We start from the raw sequence: 15,921 nt of genomic DNA, 5'->3' as shown, positions 1-15,921 counted from the left end.
GCTCAGGGAACCTTAGAGGTTTTCTAAGTCTTTCCTTTTCCTTTTCCTTTTCTCTTTCTTATTTCCCTTGGTTCTTTGAGATTGGGTCTCATTATGTAGCCATGGTTATCCTGGAACTCACCATGTAGACCAGACTGCTCTCAAACTTATAGAAATCCTCCTGTCTCATCCTCCCAAGTGCTGGGATTAAAGGTGTGTGCTACCATAACTGGCTTAGTGGTTAGAACTGGGGAATTAGTTACAGGCTCAGACTAATTAATAAATACATAAAAACAAAAGCCTTCCAGTTCTGCATAAAACAGTGGAGGAGCCTGAGAGATGCTAGCATCAGAATTACTGGTCCAGGTGTCACCATGTCCTTAGAACTCTGCATCTGAATTCTCTCCTCTTTCAGAAATGAACTCAAAGACCTATGTATGATTATCAAGTACTAGCAAGGCAGGCTAGAGACTAATATCTGCTTTGTTTTTGTAAATGAGTACGTGACTGTCCTGGATTGACTAACAGCAAGAGTCTTGCTTTTTTGTCTCCTGGAGTCTCTAAGCCACTTATATACACTTCAAGCCAAGTATAGACTACAATTGCAGATTTCAAGGTAGGTTTCCATAGCAACCAATTAGTATGTAAAAAGTTCTTTAAACTAGCCAGGACACTTTTAAGATGATGAAATACAGAGCAGGCATAGATCTTTTAGGAGTAGCTTTTGTCTCTGTACAGATTATATCATTCTCTGGGATCCCAGACTTAGTCTTACTGTCATTTTAAATTTTCACTTATAAATCAATGTCTCCGAACCTTGTTTCTTTGCCATTCCAATGTCAACTCTCTCTTACTGAGCCCTATAAATTCTTCATTAGTATCTGCTTTTAACCATACATACTCTCTGAAATGCTCTATTAGGACTTCCAGCAGTGTCAGTGATGAATCATATCCCATTTAACACCAGACACACACACACACACTCAGGCCTAGAATGTTTCCCAAGTTCTTGGTTCAAAGGGAAATAGCTACTTGTGCTTTGAGCCCATTTGGCACAATGCTTTTTGCAGGTAAAATACCAACTTTAACATCTACCCAATATCTGGCCAATTACAAATGCTTCTGTTAACTCCTACATTACTTCTTTTCCTATACCATGTCCCTTCCCTACATAACTCACATAATTAGATGGTTCTTCCTACCCACTTACTCCCTGCCCAGACTTTTTCGTTCTTTCCTTCATCCAGTTCTGACTTCACCATGCTTTATACTGGCTCTTGGCAAAGACTTGGATGCTGTCACAACACTGAATAAAATAGTAAATGAGTCCTAATTGTCTGATGTGAAGTCGCCTCAAATTGCTACATTAACAGCTTTGACAAGAACTTACATCATTTATGTAAAAACTGTAGGAGTCAACAGCTCTGACAGTTCATGTCATTCCCTTCGCTTTGTCTACAACTGATACTCTCTGACAACCAAAGTGGCACATGACATCTACAAAGACAACTCTTTCCATTAGAAATGGATGGTTCATGACTGTTTAATTGGATTAGTTCATTTCAGAAAAGTTTATTGACTTCCTTGTATATTCCAGAATGTGTTCTAGAAGGTGGACAGGCATCAATAAGTAAACCAAATGCACTCATACTCTAGTAGGGAACAGACTGGGAAAGGAGTATGAAAACAGCTTCTTAGGATATTTCAGAAAGAAACAGCGATGAGGAAAGCAAGGTTGCCAGGAGGGTGCAGCCAGTTGCAGTTTTAAATAAAACCAACAGGGAATTGGCATTGACCAAGTTTTAAATGAGGTGAGGGATTCAGCCCTGGCTTTGGAAAAAGGAAGAAAAGTGCAATGACTTTCTTGTGTCACAGGCCAGATGGCCACTGCACAGAGAACTAGTGGGAAAAGATAAGTGAGACCTGACATATAAAAGGAATCAGATTGTGTGACCCAAGGTCCAATTTAAGGAGTGGCTTTTTCTCCTTAATGGAGTGGAGCAGAAATATGATCTACATTAGTATTTTAAATACACTCAGTGGCTGATAGATAGAATTTTGGCTGAAAGAGAGCCTGGATATTACTTATTGAACAACTGCAAAGATCCAGCTATGAAACATAGGGATCTGAATGAGTAGGATATAGCATACTGAAAATGGCCACATTTTTTAAGTGTCTTGAAAGTAAAAGTATTTGCAGATGAACTGAATGAGGAACAGGAAAGACAGAGAGCTAAAATGATTAGTCTGGGGCCTGAATAATAAGAAAGAGGGAAGTAACAGAGAGATCTGAGGAAAACACATAGGACAGAAAAAGTGGGTTTGGTTTTAGCCATGCTAAGTAGAAGTGTCAAATGCCAGGTGGTGGTGGTGCATGCCTTTAACCTCAGCACTCAAGATGATGGGTCTGTCCTTCTGCATATGTTTATTCTGTTGGCTGATGAATAAAACACTGTTGGCCAATAGAGGAGCAAGACAGGAGATAGGCTGTCTAGAAGATAAGAATTCTGGGAGTTGTAGGCAGAGGAGGAATCATCATGTGAGCCCGGGGAAGAGAGGACACAAGTCAGGTGTTCTCCGGTAAGATAAGACCATGTAGAAATACACAGATTAGTAGTTATAGGTTAGTAATTAAGACGGAGCAAGACAAATAAGAAGTCCTAGTCATTGGCCAAGACATTTATAACTAACAGCATTTGTGTGTTCATTTGGGGCTGATGCAGCTGTAGGACCAAGCTGGCAGGAAGAACCATCCGTAACACAGAGACAAGCAGATTTCTGTGAGTCAGAGGACAGCCTGGTCTACAGAGAAAGAGGACAGCCAAGGCTTCACAGAAAATCCCTGTCTTAGAAAACAAAACAAACAAACAAACAAAAGTTGAAGCATCTGTTAGGAAAACATTAAAAGTAGATTCTGGGGTTTAAGGAGATTTTGGGGCTTGAAGGTAGAAATTTTGTTCAGTGTTCTCCAGAGACACTGTCTAAAATAGTGATGTTAGATGAGATGGATGGGGCTATGTCCAGATAAATAGCACAAGCACAACAAAGGTCTAGGGTACTCCTGAGTTAAGCTGTTGGGAGGAAGAAGCAGCTATGGTGTCATGGAAAAGAGCATAAGCAACAGAGGAACCAGGAAGACAGCTAGCAAGCAAATAGCAATAGCCCACAAGTTTGGCATCCCAGGAGCACATGGAAAACATTCCAAGAAGAGGGCGTGTCAATGGCTGCTGACAAATCAAGTAAGACAAAGTCTGAGCCTGGACCCTGAACTCAGCCCCACAGGAGTAATTCATAGGAAGCGATTTAGAGATGGGATAATAGCAAACACCCCACTAGTGCATCATAGAAAGCAGGAGTTACTGAGAGAAGGCAGGATGAATTCCCAAAGTGTACAGAACTTGTGGGACATGAGAAGAATTGGAGATGTGCAAATTTTTGTTTGTTTTGAGATGATTCGTGTGTACACAGTGATGGGAATCATTCAGCAGTGAAAAGTGATCACCCAGCAGAGCCCCTGCAGCACCATCTTTAGTGAACAAGAAGAGAAGGCTCAAGGTCACACAGTGTGTTGATCTTGATGGAGACCCGCAATTTATTATCAGGATGAAGGGTAGATGATACAGATATAAAGTGGAGTCAGTATTTATCTACTGATTAAGTTTTCTGAGTAAACGAAGAAACAAGACCATCAACTAAGAGAAATACAGGCCCCAGGGATCCGGACCCTCAAAAATTCCACGTAACCTGTTGGTCCATCTCAAGTTGAAGCCAATGCCCTCAGACAAATGGTATCACCTGTTCCATCCACTCATTTGAAATCTACCAAGACATCTATGAAAAGAATAGTCTTGTACTCTTACTGGATAGCACAAAAGACACATCTAGTTATCTCAACTAAATCTCATTAACAGTCCTAATCTCACTGAAAGAAAATGCTCTTAGTCATTTACCTAGTTAATCTGTACTTAGCTACATATAGCTCTCCTGAATTTTTTAATCTTACAGATTCTGAAAACCTGGCCAATATCTGACAGATATTTTATACCCTGTAAGGACAATTGTCCCACTGCCAGAACACTGAAATTGAATTCAGCAGCAATGTACCACTGTTTATTGTACTTAGAGAATCAAAATATTAATAGAAAAATTGATATGTAATTTTTGGTACCTTTCAATGCTAAACAACTATATTCAGACACATATCTCAGAAGCATCCTATAGAAAAGAAAATGGAAAATATGAGTTTTAATTGAAGTCTGAGCTTTTGGACCCAATATTAAGATACCCATGGCTACAATGATACCTCTGAGGGAGAGATCCAATCATCTTCACACTGATACTATTCTAGATTTTTCTCAGGTAATTTCTAACCATGTGCTAACTGAGTATATAGAACATACAAGGTAGAGAATATGGTTCCCTATATAGTCAATGAAGGGCACGTAAAACACCACACTCAGGGTTTGATTTCAAAAAATTTTTCTTTCTCTATATACCCCTACACATATATATATATAAACATACAGTTGGTTTAATTACTCAAGGCAGCAAGGGTTGTCTTAGACAGAATCAGTTAGTATATCTACTGTTAACTAACAAATTGTAGAAAGATCTAAATGTGGAATTTTTATCCCTTAGTATTCTAAAACAAAACCTTCATGGATTGTCCTTCAAACCTTTATGATTCCTGGACCACTTACTCATTAACAACTCGGAGGAGACCATATGCCCTTGCAAATCAATTCTGTTGTGCCTAGGAGGAGTAATCCAAAAATATAAAGGCCAATACACTTAAAATGCATGAGACCATTACATATCTTCACACAGCTGTCAGTGAAAAGTGAAATATGTCGTTGTGGCCGAGAGAGCCTCAGAGAGCCTCAAACAATACTCTTAAAGGTGTAATACACGTCTCACTGCTCCACTGGTATTTTAGCCTATCCTTCACAGCTAAAAACACTATACATTATGACATCCAAGAAAAATTGAAAACAGTTATGAAATTAAAGGTTCTACCATGTTGAAAAAAAACTGTTTATGGCCCAATGAATGTCAAAAGTATAACGTAGGTGGTAACAGAAGGGCAGGCAGAGTAATGAACAGAGATGGGGAAAATATTTATTTATGGGAAAACAATGACCTGAAGCTATCAAATGACTTCGGCAAGGAAGAAAGTCATCTAGCCACAGATGCTGTGTGGCCTTAGCTTGAATATGTTTTAAAGAATTGGCTTTTTTTTTTAACCTAATGAGGTATTTAGGAATTAAAGGGAATGCTGACATAATTTCTTCCTTATTTATATATATACTTTATGAACCTCTCTAGCTCTCATGTTTCCCTATTGCCTACCTGGGGTGCTGAATAATCATGAGGCTTTCTGCTGGCCACACTTAGCAGATTGTATGCTTATCCACTGCCATGGTACTTATTACACTGAATTATTATCTGACTGTGACTTGTATTTCTCCCCTACCTATGTAAGTTCCCTGGGGACAATGATTCTGTTTAGCTAGTCTCCCCAAGGGTTTTCTATGGTGTCTGGGGATATTTGTAACATTCATGGAATTAAAATAGACCCTTCATCCCTTCCCTCCTAAAACCAGGACTGGATTTAAAATAGAGGCTTGCTGTCTCTACCACCGTGCCCTTTTTACAATTACCATTACTAAAATTTCTTCACAAAAAAAAGAGAAGGAAAAACAAAAACCAATCTTTTATTTTCTAATGATCTGCGGTAGAAGGAGCACAGTTCAGATGCTACCTGGAAATAAAGTTCCATAACCACTCCTTCAAAAGTCCCATAAAGGAAAGAGAACTTTAGACGTCATGCAACCTTTTCCAATCAGATTGACTCATGCTCAGCAACCAATCCCAAAGAACCCCATCCCACTGTGCCTTTCCTTTCTGACAGGTCCATTTGGTATTCAAACGCACTTTATGAAGCATACCCAGATACATCATTTTTGGAGGAAAACAACATGTAATGATAATTTTTACATTTGGGTTATCCATTATGAAGGTGCTTTGCCCAAGACAACTGATTCCCAAGACATGTCACTTTTAAATAATCAACTATTCAGAACACTTGGGGCAAAGTAAAGATTTCCACCACACTTGACTATCTCTCACAGTCCCTTCGTGTATTTCTTACTGCCTGCTTCACCATCATGTTTTGTGAGTCTCGGCATACAGACTGGGCAAGGCTTTTGCAATAAACCAAAGATATTTACAAGATACTCAATTGTCCTGCCACGGAATTTAAGGTTATCACCTCTTTCTATAAGCTTCTACAGTCCAGACAAATTCAGAAATTAATTTCCAGAAGGCTATTATCTTTGCTATAACTATACACAATTGCCCAATATGTATTTGACTTTCTCATGTTGACCCTTATAATCCTGTTACTGTGTTATTTGAACATTTGAACCTTTTCTTTCTTTGTCTGAAATAGAGATGAAAATCTCCTTGGCCACAATTTTAAGTATGATTGAGTAGGGTTCACCTTCCCATTTTCAAGTGGCTTAATAATATGAAATCTTCAAAACAACATATATTTTCAGAGACAGCACATGATTTATTGTGCTGATTACCATTTATCTTGCCTATCTGTGGGTGAACCAGAAAGATGAACTTTTCAGAGAAAAATAAGACTTTCCTAGACAAATGTTTTGATTCTCATTCAGTTGTATAGTGGTGTCATTGAGAATATCCTATTCACTTTTATAGTCTCAGTAATATACTTTTTAAAATTGTAGGTCACTTATCTATCAATCTAAACCCTCAAAAACCCTAATTTCAAAATTATTCCTAAGATCCAAAATAATGTCTTTAGGACCATACATGAAATGTGTTCTACACTCTTGAGAATTTTTGCAAAGGCTAAATACACTGTATCTCACCTGATGACATCAAGGGAACACACACTCTTCATAAAAGAAGAGGGTATTCTAACATATTCCAACATGAATAGATCTGCTGAGACAACTGTGTTCCAGGCAAAAGAAGAGCAATCATAAAAATGTTTATTTTGCTGACTGCTAAGCTAAGAGATTTTAGGTCTTCTAACTTACCCACCATCAAATAAAGTAAGATGTGAGGGCAAACATCTCCAGATGAGATGTAACAAAAGTAACGATGACCAGATGTTCTTTCCAGCATCAGAAACAATGCTGGGTCAAAGCTACAACAGTCATAGACAACTCACCACTCACCCTCATCTGTAGAAAAATAGAATTCACTTCATCACTCTTGTTTTTCTTGAGTCTGTATAATGCTAGGCCTAATGACAATGACCTTGAGTCTCTGGAGAAGTCATTATCAGTGCCCACTTAAAAGGCAAGAAGTGTATGATGCATGTCCTATAAAATATATAGGAAACCTTTTGCATATTTGATTAACTCATCCTTTCAAATAAAAGGCAAGAAAAACATATTTTTTTTCTACTTTGAACTAGGGGAGACTTACTATGGGGCTTCTGTATTTTGATGAAGCAATGCATGTCTCCAAATGACACACACAACTAAAGGTTCACAGAGTCATAATGAGACTCCATACAGACTCTTTAAAAAATACTTAGCCATTTACATTATTCGAAGTCTAGCTTTTGTCCATCATTCAACTCATATTTAAATGCCTGGCCTGTTCATGATGCTCTAAAGTATCATACAGATGACTAAATATAGGTAACATATTAAGTACAGGTATGAAATCTTTTTGGTTTTTTTTTTTTTTTTTTTTTTTTGGTTTTTCCAGACAGGGTTTCTCTGTGGCTTTGGAGGCTGTCCTAGAATTAGCACTTGTAGACCAGGCTGGTCTTAAACTCACAGAGATCCGCCTACTTCTGCCTTTCAAGTGCTGGGATTAAAGGTGTGTGCCACCACCGCCTGGCGTCATGTGTATAAAATCTTAAGGAATCATCACAACAGCCAGAGCATGTTTCAAATCAATGAATGTTTATGAGTAAACTGTTTCATTCTGGGGGAAGCAGATTAAAAGCACATGCAGATTACACAACTGATTTCACTAAAATACCATATCCACCCAACAACTATAATTGGAGGATTGACTCTTCAGAGCTCATTAGGCAAACATGTTCATTTACATTCTGCTATTGTTTCTTACCATAAGGTCCCACAAGCTCCCGCAGAGTTTGATGCAATGTGCTTTTAAACGGTTGCTTGATTTTAAACTGACAAGACAGTGGGCCACAACTTAGAAAAGTAAAACAGCGTTTAGATGACTGGCGGATGCCAACATCTTCTACGGCCAAGTGTTCTTCAAAATAAGGCTGAAGGTGGTCTCAGGGCGATGGAGGGAATTAGTGGTTTTCTATGGACTTTAAACTAGAACAAAGAGAAATGCTAGACGATAAACAGAGTAAGTGGTTCCTTCTGGCAGTAGCTCCTGAGGGAAGACATTTTGTTTGGCTTTTGGAATGATTATCTGAAGCTCAAATCTTTTATTTTAAATGGCGACTTAATATTTCTTTAGCTCTCTTTTGTTATTTTTTTCATACTCATTGTACTGTAAAGAATACAGTATGCAATTATTTTTAAATGCTGCTTTGAGAAAACTAATCATTTCAAGGAAGCAGCAGAAACATTAAATAGCTTTAGCTCTTTGGCATATATGCCTAAGGAACAGGGGATCATCTGTTACAATAATGATCTTGCCAGAAGTTTGTGACAATGGTCCATATTTTAATGAAATTTAGTACAGATTCAACATCCCTCTCAGATGCAAAAGATTGTTGATATTTACAAAGGTTATTATTATGCTGTTTTAGATCAAAGGCCCAGAAAATGCAGTCACAAGAGAGTATTTAGAACTTCAGTGAAAGCGACATTATTAGTCCCATATTGATTTTCAATTCAATGTCAATAGAAGCAGATTCTTCATCCTAACCACAAGGTTCTATCCCAATAATTAGCTCTCCTTTCTATTAAGGCATTATCCATAATAGCTTTAAATGCAGGGCTATTTATTTGTGGAATATAGCTTAGTGAGTACTGTTGCCAAGGGACTCTAATCATTGCTCAACCATTAATAAAGCACTTATATTAGGTTATCAAGATGCACTCTTTGGTGCCATCTGAACACAGGAATGAAGAGAATTATCAGAGCAGATAATTGACTGAGGTGAACGAAATGTAAATGGTGGAGGGCACCGCCAAAACCCAAGGTCGTACTTCTTCAGTTAATAAGAAATAGCTAGCACGTACAGAGGCTTATGGTGTACCATTGCATTAACCACGCTATTACTGAATCTTTTATTACTGAGTTGCTATATCATACATAAGAGTATTTCTTTTGGAGTCTGGAGACAGATCAAACCTTGATCCAACACTTTCTACACATTAAATTTAAATTCACCTTGAGCCCCCATAGTCCCTTTCTGTATCATCTGGTTTATCTTTATTGTGGTATTATCCTTTCGCATGACGAACTGTACCTTGTGTTTTGTCACAGGTGATTAAAATAAACTTAAAATGAATGGTTAATACTATTTTGCCCAAACACCAGTGAGATGATCACTTACAACATAATCTTGGTTTCTTGCAGCAGGAACCTTATTTGGTTTTATTTTACCACTGACTAGCACAGAGCATATAACAAAGCATTAGTGTTGAATGGTTCAAATCATGGTAGCAGTGAAGATGTTCATAACTTAAGCATTGCTAAGCTACAGTCTTCACTTCTAACACAGTGGCTGGCTTTCCTCACTTAATCTCTACCATCAGCATCTGAGCCCAAGCTCCTCACCTGGATCACTGCAAAGCTCACCTGAGATTTCCTCCAGTTTTTTTCTTCTTCAATACACAGGGTACTATCCAAAGTGTAAATAAATCTTAAACACAATTCAAGTTTTCTCAAGATGCCAAAGACACAGAAAAAGGCCCAAACGTGAAGTATTTGAAAATGGTTTAGCAGGTACAGCACCTAAGGTTGAAGATGTCAGTTCCTGGAGAAAGAGAGCTAACCCTGTAAGTGGTCCCAACCTATGTTGTGACACACATACAAGCACATAAACAAAATTAACACACACACACACACACACAAATTAAACTCAAAAACATCTAAGTCCAACATGTGGTACACGGAGTCCTTTATAATCTGCCTATGAACTTTCGTATCAAACCACCTTCTTACACACACACACACACACACACACACACACACACACACACACACACACACACACACACACACAGATTTCCTTTCAGGCCCTTCTGTGCTATTTTTCTGCATACTGGCTCACTTTCATTCCAGGAACTCTCTATCTCCCATGCCCCCTTGATATATCAGCTATGTTACCTCCCCAAGAGAGACTTCTCTGGTTTCTCCCAAAGTCCCATCAGAGAACCACATACTTCGTCTAAAAAAATTATCAGTTTGTAATCCTTCGTGTTATCATTTATTGAATGGCTAGGGATTTTCTCAATTACAGTATAAAAACAAAGTTACTGTCACTTCCCCATACTTTGGTACTTTGAGAGTATTCAATTATTTTGCTGAATGAGTGATCTTCATCAACATTAATACGTTAGAGAAGGCCGGGCGGTGGTGGCGCACGCCTTTAATCCCAGCACTCGGGAGGCAGAGGCAGGCGGATCTCTGTGAGTTCGAGGCCGGGATGGACCGATAGCCTCCGAAAACCAAAAAAAAAAAAAAAAAAAAACTTTAGAGAGACCATTAACACAGATCTCTATAGTACTCTGAAATAATTTTGAGAAACATGCTAATTTAAAAAAAGTACAGAGCGCTTGCTGACATATGAAGTCAAAATAAATAGAAACGCAACTGTTAACAGATCCAAAACATTTTTTTTCCTCAGCTTGAAAATACGTTTTCCTGGTGTCTTTCAAGTTAGAAACATATGCTAATTTCATAACAGAAAACTTCTTTCCTAGACCAAGGGTGATGACGAAGTTTCACAAGAGAAATTGAAGTATAGCACAATATTGCCTGTATTCACGAAACACAATCAACCGCACATCCAAAGGGCTTTAAAAGCATGATAGCTTAATCAGAATATTTTCAGTGCAATTCTAAGTTCTTACCAAATGACTATCTAGCCATCTGCAATGTACGGCTGAGTGGCAAGAAGCTGTACTACAATTTTCTTTAAAAAGAAATAAATTCACTTAAGGAAGCCAGAACTAGGTTTTACTGCCCCTTCATTAGATGGCAATATTAGGCTGAGTGAGAATTTAGTGCTAAATTTTCCATGTGCAATTTTAGAATTCTATATTACTTATCAACTGCAGATTTTTAGGCAATCGAAGGGCTAGAACTTAATGTTAAAAGGTCAGACTTACAATGTGTAGAAAACACCAGACCTTGCACAAATCCGACGGTACTGTCAAAGACAGTAGACGGTAGACGTCAGAAAACATCTTTTGAGGACTGACTTACAGAGGTGGCTTGTAAAAAATAAAATACCTTCCGTGGATCTAGCACTGTTAGCCACCTTCTGGCTAGTACTCACTTCTTAACGATAAATATTAGGAAACACAGGCCCTAGAACAGCGGAACCAGAGCAGATGCCGAAGCCAAGGGTCCCAGAAACAGGCTGTTTCTGCTCGCACTCCACTTTCTGCTGCAGGCTCCCTGCGGGACAGAGGATCAACTCACCTGGGAGGAGACTTCAGCCCGAGAGGCTTCGGGGGACAATGCAGGGCCCACCAGGCTCTGCAGAGCTCGTCCCCGCACGCCGGTCACCGCTTGGCCTGGCCGCACTCGCGCCCGAATCTTCTCTCCATTCAGAGTACAGCCTGGCCCTTCTACCATCTCTGTAGGCCGCGCTGAACTGCTGAGAGCTGCAAGGCCAAACTGAAAAACAACCAGACAACTTAACTTCCTGGATCACGGCTCAAATCTCCCGCGCGTCCCGCCCCGCCTGGATTCCTTACGCCACGCCCATCAACACCCAAACCACTCCCCTTGCGTCCATGCCCCGCCCAGGATGCCGCTTCCACCCCGGAAACCTGCAGGTCACAGTGTACTGCACACACTGCGGGTCATGCACTTTTTCATCTGTGTCCTGTGCCCAGTGAAAGGAGTCCAAAGAACCAGAGTTAATGTAAGAACGCGGGGAACTGGGACTTGGAAAACTTAGCAACTATGTTCCAACAACTCGGCCCATGCACTTTCCCTAAACCATCCTCTAAATATGCTTGATAAGTCTTATTCTGACCCGAGAGTCTGGACAACAGCTGAGAGGACGTTTTGGGAGACAAACAATATTGTCTGAATTAAAGACTTCCTCACTTTCAGATGCTTACGTGTGCTGCACCCAAAGCAATATGTCCGTTTTGTTTTGGCGTGTACTGGGGGAATGTTAATTTGGCCTTTTCCCCTTTTCATGAAGGAGGACTCTTTATAAACTTGAGGGCATTACATGGTTTTTCAAACTACCCACAACGCTGAGCAAAGGTGAACACACATCTTCATATATGATTCTAGTGGCTCCACAAAGTCTGTAAGTTATAAAGAACTTACTCCTTTTTTGAGCTGAAATGTAGCACATTAAACAATGTCAGTTTGTAGTTTCATAAAAGTCAAGCACTGTACTGTAGTTAAAGTGGAAAAATAAATGTGGGCATTCGTCTAGTGGCTTTCTAATGGGAGAGATGAGTGGTTATAGTTCTCTACATCACATTCAGGACCAGCTGGACTCTGGTTAACTCAAATTGACTTCTGATCTTTGTCCATGGATGGAGAAAAGTCTTTTCACTTTCTACCTTTGTATTGTTTATTGTTATCTAATGAGTGACATCATTTCTTATTTAAAAGTCTCTGTGAGTCATAAGTTGGCAAAGTCTAGCTGGATAGTTTGGCTCCACAGTTCTCTAACGGTTACAAGGTAGGTTTGATTGTAGCTAGGAGATTCACTTCCAGCAGGGTTCATTTACATGGAGACACTTTGCTATAAACATTTCAAATTCTGGGAAAACTCTATAAAGTTAAGGAACTCAGTTCTACTTTCTGTTTCCAGAATATCCTTTGTACTTTCTCTGTCTTCTTTTCTGTAGTAATTTTAACTTTTTATCCACTTATTTATTTACTTATTTACTTACTTATTTATTCAGAGGAATAGGACCAATGGTATGAATACATAAAAGGGGGATTTTTTAAAATTGGCTTACACAGTGCAGACTTGCTAATCCGACAGTGGCTCTCTTCACACAGAAGAGACTGAGAAGCATTAGCTTTTTTAGATCATGACGAAGCTGGACACCTTAGCAGTCCCTGTCTGATGCTGAAGCCCGGGAGGAGTCCCAGAGAGCCACTGGTCTTTGGTAATTGGCAGCTCAAAGATGCTGGGTTCTGATGTCACTGAAGGATGGCAGCAGCAGTGACAGCTTTGGGGCCTCAAGTACTAGATCAGTATTTATCCATGACAGCTGAATGAACTTTGGGAGCCCATTCCACATGGAGGGATGCTCTCTCAGCCTGGACACATGGGGGAGGGCCTAGACAGACTTTGGAGATCCCACATGAAGGGCCACACCCTCCCTGGAGAGTCGAGTAGGGATTGGATGGGGTGTAAGAAAAGGTTGGGGGGGGGCAGGGCAGGAGGGGAGGGAGAGGGAGCTGGGGTTGGCATGTGAAGCAAACACTCATACATATGAAAAAACACTCATACATATAAAAATACGTAAGTCTATTTAGAAAACTTACACTGTGATCCAGCATAAATCTGCCATCCTCCAAGTTGTTAGGTCAAGTATGTGTCTTGCCAACACAAGTAACTAATGCATGTGTGGACCAATATAGGAACAAAAATCAAATTTTCTGATTCTTTTCTTCATCAGAATTCTTTCACTTAGAGCAAAGGCATTGATCAAATTAAAAAGACATGACATATGGGGAAAGATAATTTACTTTATGACCTCAAGGAGTTGAGTACAGCACCTATACAGTACTGGTTTAAACACTTCTTAAATGGCATAAGAATTTGCTAGAAAGAGAGATGAAACACCAACATATTATCAAATTTACTTTGATGTGCTTTATTACCAAGAAAAAAAAAGTATTTATTTGACACTGGGTGTGGTGACACACAATTCTTATCCCAGTACTAGAGAAGCTAAGGGGAGAGGGTTGTCACTTGAAGATCCAAGTCTAGTAAGAACTACACAGTAAATTTGAATCCAGTCTCAACTACATAGTAAGACTTTATCTCAAGAAACAAAACAAACAAACAGGCAAACAAATGTGTTCTGTGTGAGCTCTGAGGTACAAAATTCCAGAGTTGAACCCTTGCATGCAAAGATTTTATTGTGTGGTTAGAGATAATGTCACTTAAAAAAAACTCAATGAAAGGAAAAGAGATCTCCTATCATTCTATATTCAAAAAAAGGATATAGATTGTGGAGAATTCACGGAAGGAAAATGCTCAAAATGACTTGGGAATCGAATGGCCTTAAGAAGTGGGAGGTCCAGGCAAGGAACAGTGTCAGCTAAGGGAATTCATAACAAGGCTAATGTGGGAAAAGATGTGATATATTTGAGCCATGGTGATTAATGCAATAGTCAAGTAGGGAAGAGAGGGATTAACACTGGAAAGATTGCTAGTGAACATATCATAGAGAATTTAAGATAAGGGAAAGTTGAATTCATTTGGGGGCATCGTAATTGTCAGTGAAGTTTTTGAGCAGGTATAATGGTGGTTAACTCACAAGTTATATTACTTCCTTAATCTGGAGTCCTGACTTACTAAATTCACTAAACTTAAATTCAGAACATCATCTAGCTATGGGATGAACTGAAGCTGTAGTTTGGTTGTGGGTTTTCTTATTCTTCCTTAAGGATAGTTGCAAGTGACATGTGAGGTTTGTGGACTGATGTTGCTGTCCCAGCCAGGTCCCACCACCCTTCAGTCACAAATAAACACACAGAGGCTAATATTAATTATAAACTGTTTGATCAATGACTCAGACTTCTATTTGGCTAGCTATCTCTGAATTATTAACCCCAAACTATTAATGTATGTATTTTTACATGATATTGGGCTTACTGGTAATGCCTGGTCCCCTTTCTTTCTCTGAAGCTACATGGTGTCTCTCTGGCAACTCTCTCTCTCTCTCTCTCTCTCTCTCTCTCTCTCTCTCTCTCTCTCTCTCTCTCTCTCTTCCTCTTCCTCTTCCCAGCATTCTCCTTGGCTAGTTGCCCCGCCTATACTTCCTGCCTGACTACTGGCGAATCAGCATTTATTCATCAACCAATAAGAGAAACATATATTTACAGCATACAGAAGGACATCCCCCATTAGATGTTTACTTTCCTTCATGATGTTGAATTCATAATGGTATGGAGAATTTTTAATGCAAAATTTTGCCTAATAATTATCCCATGTTCTCATTGATTCTGAACATCAGGTGATGGTCAAAATGTCTCATAAACATTTTCCTTTCGTCTTCCCCATATTCCTTTATGGTTGGAACTGTTACTATCTTTTACAAGTGAAGGAAATGAGATACACTGAGGCTCTATACCTTATGCAAGGCTATAGACTTAGGATTGACCAGGCAAGCTGTTGTCAACCAGATAGTTTCAACAATATCAATTATATCACACTGGCTCTCAAGCAGATGTTTTTTTATCAACAACTCAAATGGTTTAGAGAAAAGAACAAAATCTTTAATCAGCCTCACATGAAATCAAGGACAAACTAAAAAAAAATCTCTGTCTTAGTTACTTTCCTATTGCTGTGAAGAAAACTATGATTAAGGCACTTATAGAAGAAAGCTCTTAATTGGGAGCATTTTACAGTTTCCGAAGGTAAGTCAGTGACCATTATAGTGTGGAGCATAGGAACAGACAGTCAAGTATGGTGGTGGAGTGGTAACAGATGGTTTCAATCCTATCTCCAAGCTGAAGGTAATGGAATTAGGCTCGACATGGGCTTTTGAAACCCCAAAGCCCACACCCAAGTGA

At 39.2% G+C, this 15,921-nt stretch overlaps 1 protein-coding gene across 1 annotated transcript in view; it reads right to left on the bottom strand.

Annotated features, from left to right (window-relative positions):
• Nucleotides 1–11,852, bottom strand: part of Neil3 (nei like DNA glycosylase 3) — a 45,474-nt gene extending 33,622 nt beyond the window's left edge. Inside the window, exon 1 of the mRNA XM_005066686.4 lies at nt 11,614–11,852. Within this exon, the coding sequence (XP_005066743.1) occupies nt 11,614–11,769 (156 nt within the window). The 5' untranslated portion in view covers nt 11,770–11,852. The remainder of the gene's footprint in view (nt 1–11,613) is intronic.
• Nucleotides 11,853–15,921: the final 4,069 nt, after the last annotated feature.

The sequence above is a fragment of the Mesocricetus auratus genome, unplaced genomic scaffold (genome assembly GCF_017639785.1).
Source record: "Mesocricetus auratus isolate SY011 unplaced genomic scaffold, BCM_Maur_2.0 Super-Scaffold_100026, whole genome shotgun sequence".
NCBI lineage: Eukaryota > Metazoa > Chordata > Mammalia > Rodentia > Cricetidae > Mesocricetus > Mesocricetus auratus.
The sequence above is the reverse complement of the archived record's forward strand: the minus strand, read 5'-3'. Positions and strand labels throughout refer to the sequence as shown.